This window comes from Panthera uncia, chromosome B1 (genome assembly GCF_023721935.1).
Source record: "Panthera uncia isolate 11264 chromosome B1, Puncia_PCG_1.0, whole genome shotgun sequence".
NCBI lineage: Eukaryota > Metazoa > Chordata > Mammalia > Carnivora > Felidae > Panthera > Panthera uncia.
The window spans coordinates 173,208,257-173,225,060 of record NC_064811.1 but is presented as its reverse complement, the minus strand read 5'-3'; the positions used below and the strand labels follow the sequence as shown (position 1 = coordinate 173,225,060).

At 43.9% G+C, this 16,804-nt stretch overlaps 1 protein-coding gene across 2 annotated transcripts in view; it reads left to right on the top strand.

Annotated features, from left to right (window-relative positions):
• Positions 1–371: 371 nt before the first annotated feature.
• Positions 372–16,804, top strand: part of RBPMS (RNA binding protein, mRNA processing factor) — a 167,899-nt gene continuing 151,466 nt past the window's right edge. The window contains exon 1 of one of the 2 annotated variants that reach the window (XM_049632519.1): positions 372–1,013. In XM_049632519.1, the coding sequence (XP_049488476.1) occupies positions 948–1,013 (66 nt within the window). In that variant the 5' untranslated portion in view covers positions 372–947. The remainder of the gene's footprint in view (positions 1,014–16,804) is intronic. The other variant, XM_049632516.1, reaches the window with a different exon arrangement.

Sequence of the window (16,804 nt, the reverse complement as noted above, 5' to 3'; positions counted from 1 at the left end):
GCCCCTCTCCAAGCTGGCGCGCACCGCCACGCGAGTTCGCCAACTCCGGCCCGGCCCGGCCCGGCCACCGGGGCCCACGGGGGCGCGAGGGAGCTGGAGGACCCGGCCTCCTTCCCTCCCCAACCTCGGCCCTCGCCCTCCGACCTACCGCGGAGTTGGGGGCTGGGGTCGGCCGCTTCCGCCTGCCGCCCGCGGCCCCTCCCCGGCGCGCGCCATCCGGCCGCGGGGCAGCCGCCCCCGGCGCAGCCCCTCCTTCCGCTGGGGGCTTCTCAGTCCCGCGTCCCGTCCCTCTGGGCTAAACCCGGCAGCCCTCATCTAGGGAGGGAGGAGGGGGGAGGAGGAGGAGGAGGAGAGGGAGGAGAGAGGGGAGGGAGGAAAGAGAGAGAAAGGGAGCTGCTTGGATCCCGTACTTCCCAGAGCCTGCCTGGAGCGCGCACTCAGCGGCTCTCCGGGTCCCAGCGTCCCAGCCGTGGCCCGCGCCCCGCACCTCCTCCTCCTCCTTCGGTCTGGGCACCCCTCGCCCCCTCCCTCCGGCCCCCGCTAGGCTCGGGCAGCGGCCGCCCCCAGCCCCTACTCGGCCACCTCCCCGACTCTCTGGGCTCCCTCCTGGGACGCGCGCCCTCGCCCCATCCTTTCTTCCTTCCTTCCTTCCCTTGCGCCCGCCCTCCCTCTCCAGGTCTCCCTCCCGGGTCCCGATTGTCTCCGTCCCCTTCCCAGTCGGCCCGCGCCTCGCCCTGCCCCGTCTCTCCCTCGCACTTCCTGGGTCGCCCGCCGCCGCAGTCTCGCCTCGCCGCGGGAGTCCGAGCCGCCGGTGCCCCGGCTCCAGCCCCCGCAGCCCGCGGCGCCCGCCCGAGGGAGCCCCGGCGCCCGGGGAAGGGAAGAGTGGGCGAGCGCGCCCTCGCCCAGCCCCGCGCCCCAGCCCTGCCCGGCGAGGAAGGACCGGGAAGATGAACAACGGCGGCAAAGCCGAGAAGGAGAACACCCCGAACGAGGCCAACCTTCAGGAGGAAGAGGTACTGAGGGGGCTCGGTGCGGCGGGGGGTACGACCTGGGGCGCCAGACGCGCGGGCTTTCTCCAGAGTGCGGCCGGCCGGCCCCGGGGCGCCGCAGCCGAGGGTTTGGGAATTGCCCTTGTCCCGAGGCACAGCCCCAGATTGTGGCCCCGAGAGGGGCTCTCTTCGGAGAGCGAGTTTTTGTGGGTTCCAAAAATTGCGTAACTTTAAGGACTTTTCGGAGACTTTAGTAAGTATAATGCTCAGCTTTGTTTGCGTAGGATTTTAAAAGCGGAATCGAGAGCTGGCTCCTGGGTAACCTCCGTTTACTGGGACCCGGAGGGTCAGGTCTTAATTCTGCGACCCGGGCTGGAAGTTGTGGGGTGTGTTTGTGTGGTGTAAGGAAGGAACTCGGGGCGAGTTCTCGTCAAGAGACACCTTCTGTTCCCTACCTTCTCCGCCCCCCTCCCCCCTCAGTGTTAAAAGTTCTTGGTGAAATATCTTTCCAGCCGAGGCATTTCGAATTAATAGATAACTCATCAGCTGCATTCTTCTCTGGTGAGTCAAAGACCCCAAATCTGGATGATTAGGTTTTGTAAATTTAGGGGCGATGCGGTTGCGGGGAGCAGAATAAAAGAGTTTAAAACTTTACAATTCACCAAACGATCATCGAGGCTGTTTTAATAGGACTTTGACTTCTGAGCGTAAATTTTATGTGATGCGTCCGTAACAACATTAAAACTTGCGGCTGCGGAGCGTTCCTTTGGTAGAAACAAAATTCGGTAACTGTGGGTTTCAGAATTTTGTAGTTAGGTATCTGTGGTATCCGATTAACGTACCTGCAGGAACAAAGCCATTTATCTGGAGTCCAAGAAACAATATTTTTTTCGCCTACTTTTGAAGATCCCACATAGCTGAGTTCTTAAACGTTCTAAAAAGAACTTGTGTGTGTGTGTAGATGCAAGAAAGTATGCATGTAGACACGAACTGTAAAGCATTCTTACAAGTGTTGTGTCCCAGTATATGAAGTCTACAGAATGGTAAACTGATTAGGAGGTTGAGATTATTATGGAGATAATGTGTTGCGTGCCAACTAAGATTCTGATAGTGAAACCGAATGTTGGGGAGGATTTAATTTAGTAAGGGTAAGCCTTCATTGTCCACTTGTGAAAAGGGAACGTTTTAAATGAAGACCATGCAAATCAATGCGAAACACAAGATTTTACTCTTAGCACAGTTGTATGGGGGCAACCCACCTGAATTGTAGTAAGCTGAAAATTGCCTTCACACCTGAGGATAATTGCATTTTATTTTAACCTATTATTTTGGCAAGTGTTATTTACATGCTAGTTCTTTACAACTACTGACCTTCCTCCTTCGTTTTCAAAGAGATGGAGACTTGAATTGAGTTCCAGTTTTTTCTTGAATCTTCGGGCTCCTTTGCCATTTATTTTCCCTACCACTGAAATAAAATTTAAAAAATGACCAGTGTGCTTCTAAGGAGTTGCTGTATCTAATTCACCTAACACACCAATTACTTCAGAAACCTTTCTCTATTTCACTTAGATGGGCAATCTGTTTATTTCTAAGGGTACGGATGTATTGTGTGGAACCATCTTTCTCTGTTCACCCCATTGAGAAGAACACTTGCCAAATGGAAAGGTTAACCAGGCAAACCAAAGGCTTTTTGGCTTCCGGTGGGTAGCAAAAAAAGAGGTTTATATGTTCCAAAACCATAACGTACTTGATAAAATTGAGAAAAATGTCAAATTTCTTTTACTTAACCCATCTCGGCCTCACTGCCACCAGGACTGAGGTGTCGGCCCTGTTCCTGGGGCGCCTTAATGTGTGAGGTGTGCAAGTACAGAACCACAGGTGAACTTAGTGCAGTTACTGCCTCTTACCTGTTCTGTTGCCCTGACAATGTCCCTTTTCAGGTGGGAATGGCATGTGGCTTGATGACGTGTAAGTTTTCGCAGGACAGTTGTTTTAAAACTAAGTGGACAGTTAGGAAGATTTCAGAACCCAACTCGTAGAAGAGGTGGAGTGTAAAGACAGATACGCCATGAAGAGAGAAGGTTTATAATGTTAAAAATTCAGGAAAAGAAAGTAAATAGGCCTTGAATGATCCAGGTAATTTTGCCCTAATTCCCTGTTTTGAGTTTGTTTTGTTTTTGATAAACTCTAACCTCTTTTTTTTTCTTTCTTTCTTTCTAACCCTGAAAACCACAAGTAAAATAAATATGGTATTTGGTGAGTCCCATTAATGTGCTCAGCATTATACAAAACCACCGCACTGGACCCTTTCCCTGCCCACCCAGCGATCAGCAATTTGTTCTCCAACACATTTAAAAGCCTTGGCTGAGGAGTCTCATAAACAGAACACACACATATAAAATGTATATACACATAATGACAAGAGAGGGGAAAAATGTGTTTTGTTGTTTCTGGTGGCCATTGAGATGGCTTGGAAAAGCCAAGTCCAATCATCATTAAGAGAAAATAGTTTATTTCCTAGAACATAAGGGTAATTTAGGCTTTCTCTACCACTTTAGAGAATCCAAGGGTTTTTTTTTCTATTTTTTTAAATGCGTTCCTCTTCTCTCCCAGTACACGTTAGCCCTGTTTGAGAGCTTTTGAAGCTTACTCTGAAATAAGTGACGCCGAAACACTTATTTGGTTCCGACTGTGTAGACTGAACGGTCCAGGATTTAGGAGAATTTTTGCAGCTTTTTGGGGTTAGAAGTTTGAGAACTTGGACAGGACATAGACTTCTGCTTTGGATAGTATTTAAAGCTTTGAGGAAAAATTCTTTTTCAGCTTTGGCTAGCTGTGACAGAGATAATACATCTGGCTTTCTGGATTATAGTGTGCTATACATGTGTATTTCTCTGCAAGATGTCCCATTAAAGAAAAGCCAGTTGTCAAAATCTTACTGGGATCTGAGATTTGTAAGGCTTATGTATAGGGCGTTAGGTAATTTCTTATATCATTTTTCAGTTAGTAAAATAATTCCTAGAATTTGCATGTAATTTTGGACTAGGTAATATTGTCTTTAAACACCTTTGGCAGTTTATACTGGACTAGACTTTATTAAAGTTAATGTATATAGACTCAATTATTTGTCTTGAGTTTTTATGTATCAAGACTTTTTCTGGTAGTAAATAGAAATTTTTGATCACTTTCAAAATAGGTTTTGTTTTTGTTTTTGAAATCAGATAAATCTGTAATTTGGTTTTATTTTTACTTTTATCCAAGTCATGTAGTATTTTTCAGACTGATCACAAATCCTTTCTAAAAGGTGTTTTATTATGTTGAGGCCCTAGTGTCAAAGAGCAATTTTTCCTTAAATTGATCTGAACTTGTACTTAAAACTAGAAAAGCAAAAACTTGGCATTGTTGGATAAATGACTGAAAAGATGTTTGGCAGATGTTGGGCAGGAATCCTGTAAAGTTGGTTCTTTACAAGCGAATACAAATCTTTACCTCTTTCCTTTTAAAGTGCTTAGTGGAGCTCCTGACTGGCTCAGTCAGAAGAGCTTGGAACCCTTGATCACGGGGTCGTGAGTTCAAGCCCCACGTTGAGTATAGAAATTACTTAAAAAAATACCTTAAAAAGAAAGTGCTTAGTAATCTTGCCCAAATATTGGGGTCATGAAGGAAAACTTGTTCCTCTAATTGGCACACAGAAAGGGTATCATATCAGTGTGTGGCAACCTCAGGTTTTCAATCGGGTGTTAAGATTAATCTACATTATGACTTGGACAAAGTGCCAAATGGTTTTATACAGTTTATCCACGTTTGGAGTCTGTTACTTCAAATCAGATCTAATGCAGCCCTGGAATAGAGTTTGGTGATAGTGTTTTAAATGAAAACGTGAAGATTTCCTAGTAAAGTGTTCCGTGAACATCGCAAATATGGCATGAACTTCTGAATTACTATTTTTCCAGAAATGGTCTTAAAATTTCCCTCCTACACCCTCGTGCTCTTGTGCAGTCTTTGTTTCCATGGCATTTGTTTGTTGGATGGATCATTTGATAGGGTAGAGATTCGATAGGGTAGAGAGATGATTTTCATAGGCTCAGGGTAATTTGTGCTTCGAGGACAGTGTTCAGTGTTGGTGATGGTGCAGCAACTGGGCACGTGCGGATTTGCAGCAGTGATACAAACCCATGCATGCAGCTTTCTGGAGGACTTTGGTGTTCCATGTCAAAATATGTTCATCAATTTGTTACTTCTGGTAGGGAACATTCTTAAAGATTCTTCTATGTCTTATCCAAGGAGATTGCTAATTAAGTCACGGTATAATTTCTGAAAGAGAATATTAGGTAGCCATGAAAAGCAATGTTTTTACAGAATATATATGTATATGCAGATTTATTTATTTATTTATTTATTTGGTGGCTCAAAGCAACAAGTGCGTTCTTACAGTTCTAGTGGCCAGAAATGTGGAATTAGTTTGTCCACATTGCCACACTCCCTCTGAAGGCAGTATGGGAGAAACTGACCTTTTCTTCCAGCTTCTGACTACATTTTAATTTTTTTTTTTTTGTTTTAAGTAGGCTTCATGCCCAGCGCGGAGCCCAATGCTAGGCTGGAACTCGAAACCCTGAGATCCCGATGCTTAACCAACTGAGCTACCCAGGGCGCCGTATGTGATGCTAATTCTTAAATAACCCCCCCCCCCCCAAAACCCTGAATAGCTAAAAAACAGAATACAATAAAAATTATCTGGTGGATCGCAGATAATTTTTATTTACTTGCCAGTGCTTTTCTGTGCTTTCTAGATTTTCTAAAATGAACATGTGAATGAAATTGCAACAAAACAACAAAAAACAAATGTCTTTTTCGTTGACTATTTCGTTAAATTTTTTTGCCATATCTGTAGGTGTCACAAAACCGTTTTGTTTTGCTCGCAAGCCTTGCTGCAGGAACCCAGACTCTTCTTTTCCTTGTAGCCTTTCTTTGTAGTATTTATCTCCCTCATTCCTTTTATCCTGGCTCATTTTAGTGATGTTTAGCTGCTCTCCTTGTTCTAACATGCTGTCTTAATCTGTCCTTCTGTACTGCTCAGTCCTCTGATGGGTCCTTCGGCACTGATCTGTTCTCTATATAGCAGAGTCCAAACTTGACATTCAGGATTGCCCTAATGTACCCCTGTGCTCCATAAACTATTTGCTTCAGCCATCTTTTCCCTCTTGATCTAGCCTGAGCTGCTTTCAAGGCAGGAGCCAAGGTTCAGCCTACATTGTGCAGGCTACCATCACCTGAATGTTCCATTCCAAAGAAATGGTTTTCTCAGAATTCCAGTAGGAGTTACTTTGTTCTCTTCATTTAACTCCTGGATCATTACCTGTTTTCATGTAATTTTTTAAAAAAGATCGATGCCATCTTATCACCGTATTCCCAGCACTCAGCACCTACCAAAAGATCGTACCCCAGTACCAGTAAATACCACACACCATACTGACACGTATATGCATATATGATTCTTTATAAACACATAGTTTACAAACGTGAAATATCCTCATTGGTAGGTCTGGTGATGATAACTGTGTATAGGTGAGCTGTTAATAAGCAGCCACACCTTTTTTTTTTTTTTTTTTTTTAACGTTTTTTATTTATTTTTGGGACAGAGAGAGACAGAGCATGAACGGGGGAGGGGCAGAGAGAGAGAGGGAGACACAGAATCGGAAACAGGCTCCAGGCTCCGAGCCATCAGCCCAGAGCCTGACGCGGGGCTCGAACCCACGGACCGCGAGATCGTGACCTGGCTGAAGTCGGACGCTTAACCGACTGCGCCACCCAGGCGCCCCAAGCAGCCACACCTTTAATACTGAGGTCCGTTGCCTACTGGGGATTTAGGGAAGCTGTGGATGGAGCAGCTGGCAAATTACCTCTCTCCACCTGCCGTCCACAGCCTCCACTAGAGTGCACAGGTGAGCGTGCCTGGTACATGTGACAGCCTCCGCGGGCCTGCTCATTCTGGGGTGCGTTTGGGTTTTCACCATTAACATTTGGTTTGTGCGGTGAAACTCAAGTTGACCTTTTGGACGCAGACTTCTGGAAGCTTTGGTTAGGTGCAAGAGCACGGAGCTCCCTGTGTTCCCAAACAAGCCTGCTCTGTGTGACAGCCACTTTGGAATGTTTGTGTTCAGTTTCATTTGGCACCTTAGTGTCTGCCTGGGGGAAGGGGAAAGGGAATGCAAATGTTCCTCTTGAACAGTGCTTGCTTTGGTCAAAGAAAAAACTTAAGAAGGAATGAGGGGAATGAACCTTAATAATAGCTAGAGCAAAAGTGGCTGCATGGCTCAGTGGGCTTGAGGCCAGCTAGGAGCAGGTATTTAAATTGATGCTGTTGAGAGGAGGATGTCATCCCTTGATGGGGATGAGTTGATCAGATATGTGGGGATAACTTGGGTAACGACTCCTTGCACTTACATCCCTGTCTTCAGAGAGTACTGGGAGAATATTTGAAACCCCGTCAGTGCATTGGGATAGGGCAAGACTGCATCCTGGCGGAAGGTTGCAGGTTTGAGCTAATCACAGTGAAGTTGCCTGGTTTGTCCTTTTTTTTTTTTTGCTGATACAAAAATACTGGAATATTTGATTTTTTGAAATTCTCAGAAATCTTTTTAATGTATTCACGCAGGAAATCATAATTGCTGACTTCTGCATTATTTACCAGGTACTGGCCACTTTATACACACACTACATTATTTTACCCTCCTGGTGAGCTGGGGGAGGTGGTATGATGGTGGTGAAGGTCTTTTTATGGGGAGGGGACTCTAAGTGCAGGTTCTGAGGGTGCCAGGGGCTAGGAGAGCTGGTTTCTGCTGCTCCAGGGTGTGGTGGAAATGGTGACCCTGTGTCAACAGGTAGAACGAAGCATGGGGTTCACATGGAGTGAGAGTTGGGAACACAGTCAACACTGCAAGGAAAAGAGGGTGGAGGGGTTGTGTCAGAGAGGTGACATTTGAAGCTCAGATTCTCAAGAATTTGCCACATGAGGAAGGGGTTGAGACTGTGGTGGGGGGGGGGAGATTGGCCTGTATGAAGACACAGAGGCTTAAAAGAACTTTTGGGGGGAGCAAACAAGGCATGGCAGGGAGAGGAATGGAAGTTAAGGATGAAGCTGGAGGCAGGGGAGGCTTTGGTGGGAGAGAAGGTGGAGGAGCTGGCCTTCCAGGCCAGGACATCGAATCCACTCTGTGATTGGAGTTGCCCTGCGGCGTAGCGGGGACCTGGCATTCTGGGACTTCACAGTGGCAAAGCAGCTGCAACAGGGTTGGGAAGAGGCTGGTACTGCAAGAGTCCTAGTCTCGAGTTGGTGGCTGACAGTGGTGATTCAGCCCGAGGTGTTCAGAGGCCTCAGTTAACTGTCAGCAGAGGGAAGACTGGGAGTTTCATTCGGGAAGCCTCTTGAGTTTCTCTTTTGGACCACCTTGGACCCCCAGCTAAATGGTGGTTGTATTTGTTGAAACAGCAGATTGAGGGGTTGACAGGTGGGGAGAAGGAAGAAAAGGCCACGAGGAGGTGAACATGGGTTTGAGATGCAGAGGAGAGGTCTGTTCTCGACAATTTTCAGAACAGTTCGAGTACGTGGCCGGTAATTGAAAAGGTGGGTGACGAGAATGAGCGCCTGGAAAATTGGAGAGGTGGGGGACTCTGGTTCCTGGGGAACCTCGTAAGGGTGGGCAACAACAGAGAAAGTTGACTTAACACTCAAAGGTATATAAAAACAAAACAAAAAAATTTGGAGGGAGGGGAGCTGGAAATTTGCAGGAAAAAGTGAAGCAAAATATTTTAAAGCACTTTTAGGGACATAAAAGTGCATTCTGTATCTGCCTAGGTTATAACATAATAGTGTTCAGTGTGCTTATCCATTCGAAAACCTGAGTGTGGGAAGGGAGCTTAGAAAAACCTAGGCATATACAGTATTTCCCATACACTTTTTTGTTGTTGTTTTGGCTTTCATCAACTGTCTCTGGAAATCGTTTTCCTCTACAGTTTGCATTAATTCCGGGACTTTGACTCCTCCAACTTTTCTTTTTCCAACCCTGTGCCTTGACTAGAGGGGAAAATCAAGCTACCCTAAGATTTGTAGATGGGTTTGGGACTGATAAAGATGCTTGTGTTTTTGTAAGAAAAAATTTCCTCAAGTTTTTTTTTTTTTTTTTTTTTTTTTTTTTTTTTGGCGGAGGGGGGAATTTATTTGGGTAGGGAGTAAGATGCGCCTTTTGGCAGATCCTTGAACTCCCCTCTTCTCTGGGTCATATTTTCTACTGATTCATTTAGTGCTTTCCTAAAAGCCTGCTGCCCTTGCTGCTCACTTGAAGAAAGTGTCCACCCTTGGAGAAAGAAAGGTGGTCTGGGAATTTTAAGAAAAACAACCACCTGCGTTTGTATTTCCCATAGGTTTTAACCCTGCTGCACCCATTATGATGCACGTTAATGTAGAATGCTGGAGGAAACAAGGAAATAGCCGTAATAAATGCCAGTCACACCAGGAAGATAGTTCCAAATTCCAGGGTGTAATACAGTATTGTTACACAAATTTAAAATGCAGAAGGAATGCTGAAGCAGCCTACCTCAGTCCTGTGGGCCCCTGCGATTTCGCAAAGGTATGAGAAATCTGGGAGTCTGAAAATTGAGGTACATCTCACCCATCCATGCAAGTAAGAGACCAGTTTGTACCCTCAACTCCTTTGTTTCTCCTGAGTCGATTTTTAAATGATGTTCCCCTGCTCTTCCTGACTCCTTAGGTCTGCAGGTAGGTGGCCAACATTATCCTAAGAGAAAGCCTAGAGATTAAAAAAAAAAAAAAAAATGGCTTTGCTTGAATCCACAGGATTCTGTTTTGTGAGAATTTCTCTTCTGCCCACCTATAGGATGGGCAGTGGAGGCCTCCTGGGAGAAGGCACAGCGCAGAAAGTGCTACCTTATTACAGAAGTACCAGAATTTCCATTGTGCGCAGAGGGGAAGTGCTACAGAAGTGTAATTACTTTACCCAGCATGTGTGATTTACAGGACTTAAAAATGTGTGAGTTTCCAAAGAGGCATCTGTTTTTAAACACTGTATCCCTCTAAGCCAACAGGATGTGTTTGGGGGCTGGATAAGGGGTCTCTGTCTCTCTCACTCTTTGACGCGCACGCGTGCACACTTCCGTCCTGTGCCTGCTCAGGGATGCTGGGTGACTGGAGACTGAAAACGTTGGTAATTAACTTCTCCTCAGGGCCTTGCTTATCAGCAGAAGGGAATACCTGAAGTGCTGGAGTCCGGTAGGCCGCTTACCAGGCCAAGTCACTGGTCTGATTCCGCCTTTCCTCCCTCCACTCTAAGCCCCATTCTTTCTCTTCCAGAGCCTCCTAGCCCTTTCCCAGTGATGAGCAAAGGAACTGTTAGAGCTAACGAACATGGAGATCATTTTTGTTGCAAAAATTTCCTTTTCTGTCTTAATAGGTGTAAGAAAATTGGCGAGTTGATCAGGTGCATATCCAAAGATAATCAAACTTGTAAAAGCCTGAATGGATTTTTTGCACATTAAGCATTTACGGAGTTGTGCCTACTGTTTTTAAATACTGTACTTGAACAAACCAAATGAGGTGTTATCATCCCATGGTTTAGGAATAAGAAACTGAGGCTCTTGAGAGATTAAGTAATTTGTCTGAAGTTTTACTGCCAGTGGGTAAGAGCTTAAAATTTTTCCAGTGGTGCACGAGGTTCATGTGATCTGGGCCCTGCTGGTTTCTGACCTCATCTACCAGGAATCACAGACTCATTCATTATGCTTCAGCTGCTTGGGCCTTATTTAGGTATCTCTTACTTGCCAAACTTGTTCCTGCCTCAGGGCCTTTGTGCGTGCTATCCTGTCTGCCTGAAAAATCCCTACATTCAGATATTTATGAGGCAGCAGCATCCTTGTCATTCATGGAGATCTCAGTTCAGATGTTACCCAGAGAAGTCTTTTGATCTCTAAGTTTAAAGTACCCACATTCCCAATCACTATCCTATCCCTCTTTTATTTTCCAGCTAGTTTTTATTCACTGTTACTACCTTATGTACTTGTCTTCTACCCCTGGAATGTTACTCCTAGGCAGCAGGGAGCTCTGTCTTGTTAAGGCTGTAACTCTCAATGTCTATGACAATGCCTGGAACTGCCCAATAAATTTGTTAAATGACTGGAATACGAATGAACCAGTCAAACTTGAGGCCTGTGCAATGTATCACGTAGTCCTAAATGTTTTCCAGCAGTTTTGAATTACATTTTAATTATTACTGCCTTCAGGATCATTTCTGGATGCCTATCCCCACTTAATTATATCAGAAAGTCAGCACCTGCTTTTAAGCCAGAAATTTATAAAGTTTTTATTTTAATTCCAGCTAGTTAACAGTCTTATATTAGTTTCTAAGCCAGAAATTTTAGATGGTAAGTGATTAGGTCCTTGGTGGGGGGTACTACGTAGCAGTTTTGCACACATAAAGGAATCCTTGCCTTTGTCCAGTTAGAATGGAAACCTAGCACCTAATTCCATAGACCCAGGAGTGAGATGTGGGCCTCACATGGGGTGATAAGTAAAAGTAGGGCAGGATGAATTGGATTCCCGTTCCGCAGTTGTCTGTGGGGTTGTTAAGGGTTACTGTTAATAACCCAGGTGGAATTGATCTGGAGATAGACTTAGCACTCGGTCCTTTGATTTAGTCTAGCCCCAAGCTCAATATGCTTTCCTCCTTTTGCCTACAAAGGGCATAGCTCAGGATAACACAGGCTTTAGCTGGACGAATCCAGCCTTTAAGCACCTGTATGGGTTGCCATGAGGGACAGCCTAATCTGGGCTTTGTGAACCTGTATGGAGGAGGCAACTTGGAAACACAATTTCTACTACTTGGCAGCCTTATGGACTCAAAACTGTTTTTTATTCACCGTAAAGCAGAACAGATGACATTTTAGGAAGAAAAAAATGTAAGCCATCATTAATTTGGTCATCAGACCGCCTGTTAATTGAGCATACTAATGCACTGATGAAAATGCAGGCCGTTGGATTTATCCCCATTTATGGCATTTGTGTCCTAATGCTTGACCTTGAAAAACTTTATTAAATTTAACCATCATCTATGGTCTATTGGTCTTAGAGACAATGGTATATAAATACTCTTACTAGTTCTTGACCAAATCGAATACTTTTTTTTTTTTAATTAAATTTTTTTTATTTGCTGAGGGACCTAGGACAAGTCTTTAAGCTGCTTGCGTAGACATTTAAACTCCTTTCCTCAGACAAATTGTGGGGATAGGACAGATAACGCCTGCCGTGCCTGAGAAGAATCGTAACTCCACTCCAGCGTTTCTGCTTCGTTCCCCTTCCGCTTCTGAATCCTGGTATAGAATGCTGTTGTTGGGGGCTTGCTAGCCCAGTTCCATCGGGGTTGGGGAGGGGGGAGGTGGTTTTAAGCCTGAAATTTTGTTTTGCTTTGTTGTTGTTTTTTACTAAGAAAGTCAATGCTTCCCCTTGAGAAATGGGTGGGAGTTTCTGGGTGTGAGCTAACGGCAGGAAATGACCCTCTCTAAACAAAAGGACTTTTTAAGGCCCATCCTGAGTCTTTGTGTTTTGAGGAGGGGTTATGCAGAAAACCTGAGCTAGGAAATGAATCTCTGCTTTAGCCATCCTCATGGGGGAGGGGCGGAAGCAGAAGATCCCTTGCCTGCTTGCCCTCCCAAGTGTCCCAGGTGCCAGGCGGTACCTGCTCTGAGTGCCAGAGCGGTTTAAGAGTAGGGCCTGGGGTGGCTCTTTGGGATAGTGTGGCTTCATACCTCCAAGAGGCAAGAAGGGATCAGGTTAGGCAGAATTACACGCAGTGTGACATTCACCTTTAATCTGGACTCTTGAAAAACCACCACCAGCAAAATGCAGAAAGAGAATGAGGAAAGGGGGAGAAACAATTTGTATGATCTAGGTCTCTGTAAGTAAAAGCGGGTTTATAAATAAAGATTTGAATTACTGTGTTAACTGTTCTCATTTTTCTAAGTCTGAAGGTATGACCCAGTAATAGCTAGTGACTTCTGCCTCTTGACTAATAGGGGATTTGTAATCATTGCCGCATTAGATAGCGGGGCCCATGTGAAGAAATGTGGGGCCTTGCCCCTGTTTTGGAATGCTCCCTCACCTAGCTTTAAAGTGACCACTCATTAGATCACGATTTGTACAGCAGGATCCTGGATTTCTATTGCTAACGAAGTAGTTATGTCTTATCAAAATTATTTTGCTTTTACAAATTCTTGCTGACTTGTTGCAGTGAACTTCTTTTCCAGGCGTACCATTGTTTTTTTTCCAGGAATATAAATCTTCCCACTAATAATTAGAAACACACACTTTGTTGAAAATGGTTTTGTGGTTTAGTTTTCAGAACACTTGAAAACGACAGACACATCTTTTCAAAGAACATTGTTTGTTACATCACTATTTTGGGGCTTTATATTTTTAGCTATATTTTTAGAAAGGCCTGCTGATGTATTTGGTGGGTACTGGTGTGCTAAGGGTAGAGACATGGTTCACAGCACCAGATAACTTAGTGGAACAGCAGAGAGAAGGTTCAAGCTGCTCCTCTGATCCCTGTGTGAAAGGGCTTTGTTCATGTAGTAAATGTGTTGGAACACTGTATCTTAATTATGAATTAAGGGGTGTAGTATCGTTTAAAACAGACCTGATTGTTGTAAATTCCAGGGCTTACAGGGAAGAATTATTCTCATGGAGAATTCCAGGCTGAGGTGTTGGTAGGTTTTCTCATTTTCTTAATACGTAAACTTTTGAGAAAGGTTACTGTTGTAGTGTTACTCATTTACAGATGTGGAGATCTGCACTGACTTAGATTCTTTTGGAGGCTTAAGTACAATCTACATTTGGCATATGTTTTTCATTTTTAAAGTATCTGCTATTTTCCAGTTATCTATGATACCATCACTTGTATTTCTACAAAGAAAAGATAAAACTACCAGTGATCATCTACCCCTCTCCATTTAAGCTGCTTATAACTATGCAACACAGGGCACTGGAATTCTTTGCCTTGAGAACTGTTTCTGCATCAGCCTTCCAAGCATGGTGACTGATACTAAACATTCCCAAGCTGGCATACTTTACATAGGTTAGTTCTTAGTTTAGATGGATTCCTCAGGAGTGGAGTGTATCTGATTTTACTGGGTGAAGGAACAGCTTTTTCTGTAACTCTTCTCATTCCTGCAACTACTTGGTAGACTTTGAAGCAAAGTGAAAATGGCCTGATCCAGGGATGTTTGTGCATTCTCTCCGTGTTCTTGGATGATCAAAGGGAAGTGTCTTGCCCTCTGCAAGACCAGCATCTGTTGCCATTTGGTCATAGTGCACCCAGCCTGCTGACTCTGTATCTTAAAAACAAAAACAAAAGTCAGTGGGGAGGGAGCAGACTCAGAAATGCTTATGGGCTTTGGAATATTGTGAGTTTCTGATTTGGGCAAATACATATTTGGGAAGTTTTAACTAGCAACTGTCCCTTTCCTCTCCATTCCAAAAGCTCTACAGGCCTTTAATCAACATGAAAATTGCTTTTTTATATCTTTTGTTGTATATCATGGGTCACGGTTATGCAGAGAAATCTATTGGTGTGAGCTTATCCCGAAGTCAACAATAAAAGTGTTGTTTTCTTTATTCCTTAATAAAGGTAGCCCAGGCAAAGCTTGGATAGTCCTCTGTACAGGAGACCCAGGCATAGAAATCCATTAGTGTGGGGGTGCCTGAGTGGCTCAATCTGTTGAGTTACTGACTTCGGCTCAGGTCCTGATCTCATAGTTTTTGGGTTCGAGCCCCACGTTGGGCCCTGCGCTGACCATGTAGAGCCTGCTTGGGATTCTCTCTGTCCTGCTTGCTCTTTCCTCTCTTTCTCTCAAATAAATAAACTTAAAAAAAAAAAAAATCCATTAATGTGACCTTCCACTCATTCCAGTGCTCTCTGAAGTCTCTCCATAAAACTAATATGCATTAGATTTTCCAAACTGAAATTGCAATCCTGTTCCCTTGGAAAGACTGCTGTAAATACGTCCCCTTCCTACCCATTGCTAATGGATTAATTTTCAGAGGAAATGTTTCCTATAGGGATGGGATAAAGAGTAAGTGTATTGTTCCTTGTAAAGTCCTGAGGTGGTTTGTCTTTGTTGGGAGCACTAGGATATTAATGTAATTTTTTGTCGCTGTGTTGGAGATTTGTAGTACTCACTTCTGCAGCACTGGGCCACAGCATAGCTTCAGTGTACGACAGAGATTTCCTCCTGGGATATTTTTGCATATTTTAAATCCTGTTATGCACTTAATTCGCCCGGTCGGTTCCCCCAACATTCCTCAGAGGAAGGGTAGTAATGTATTGCTTCTATTTTAGAGATTAAAATAAAATAATGGTAATGAATCCATTGGATTTTTAATTTATTTGGTTTTTAGGATTGAGCTTTCTAAGATTCCTAAGCCAATTTGTTCACCTAATTGGATCACATTGTGTCCCAAGTTTTTTTTCATTTTTTTCTTACCGGAGAATAAATCTCACCCACATTATCCCTTCCTCTCCTTCCCCCACCCTCAGCAAACCCAGGTAAAGAAACAACAACAACAACAAACTAATTCCTTTCTCCACAACTAGCGTTAATATTTTAGTATGTATCTTTCTTATGTCCTTTTTTCACTATACAAGCACACTCCCCTCTATTTTAACAAAGATGAGATCATACTATGAAAGTGTTTACATTCAATTTTTTTTGAAACTTCGCATTATGTCATGAACATCTTTGCGTGCCAGTGGGTACATTTCTTATGCCTCGGTTTTTTTTTTTTTTTTTCATGCTGCCTCATTTTTAATTTTTCATACTATGCCATAAGGATGTGCCTTAATATATTTTACCTACTCCTTATTGAGCCTGGAGCTTGTTTCCAGCTTTGTGATATAAACAGTGCTGTACAGCCTCCTAGCTAAGTCTGTGGGTGCACCCTTTGTGATTTCCTAAGCTTAAACTCTTAGAACTGGAATTTCTGGGTCAAAGGGCATGCATTCTTTTTAAGACACTTGATGTTTATTGCCAAATCTCAGAAAGCTTGTACTAATTTATACTCCCACCAAGACTATCAGCACCCTTTTTCCTGCATCCCCTGCCCCTGAAGTTTTTAAATGTTTCAAAGGTTGCTTCTCTACAGTGGAGTTTTTCCATGTTTGTGTTGTGTGATTCGTAATTAATATTCCAGTCTGATCTGTACTTAGATATTACATATTGATTTTAACAGCAACAAAAAACCCCACCCCATTTTGAGACCTCTCTCAATTGTTTCTCGTATAGCTGTATGCACTAAAAGGCTTCATTTCTGGAGCTGTCCTTCTTGAGTTCAGTTGAACACATTGAAAAGTGTTGACTTTGTGATCTTTGTGTATTAGGTCGTTGATCTGTATTGCTGGCTATAAACTTCATGGCTAGAGATGAGGCCAATACTACAGGCGTTGTTCTGTGTGCATGTACATAGAATTTCACTGAATCACTCCCAACATTTTTCAGGTGAACCACTAACACTGCCAGTTAAAAACTGAATTGTAAAATGCATCTCGTTTTCAGAGATGTTATGCCGTGGAAACCCTGTGCCTCAGAACTGGTAGATTTGACTTATCTCTGCTTTTCTGGTCACATTGTGGGGTGCTCTTGAGGATAGAGATACTCTTGGACACACCGGTCAGTTTGACAGAAGTTTTGGAGGACAGCTAATGAGGACATCCGTGGAAGGAGCTTTTTTATAAAGTTAAAACCGTGCCTTT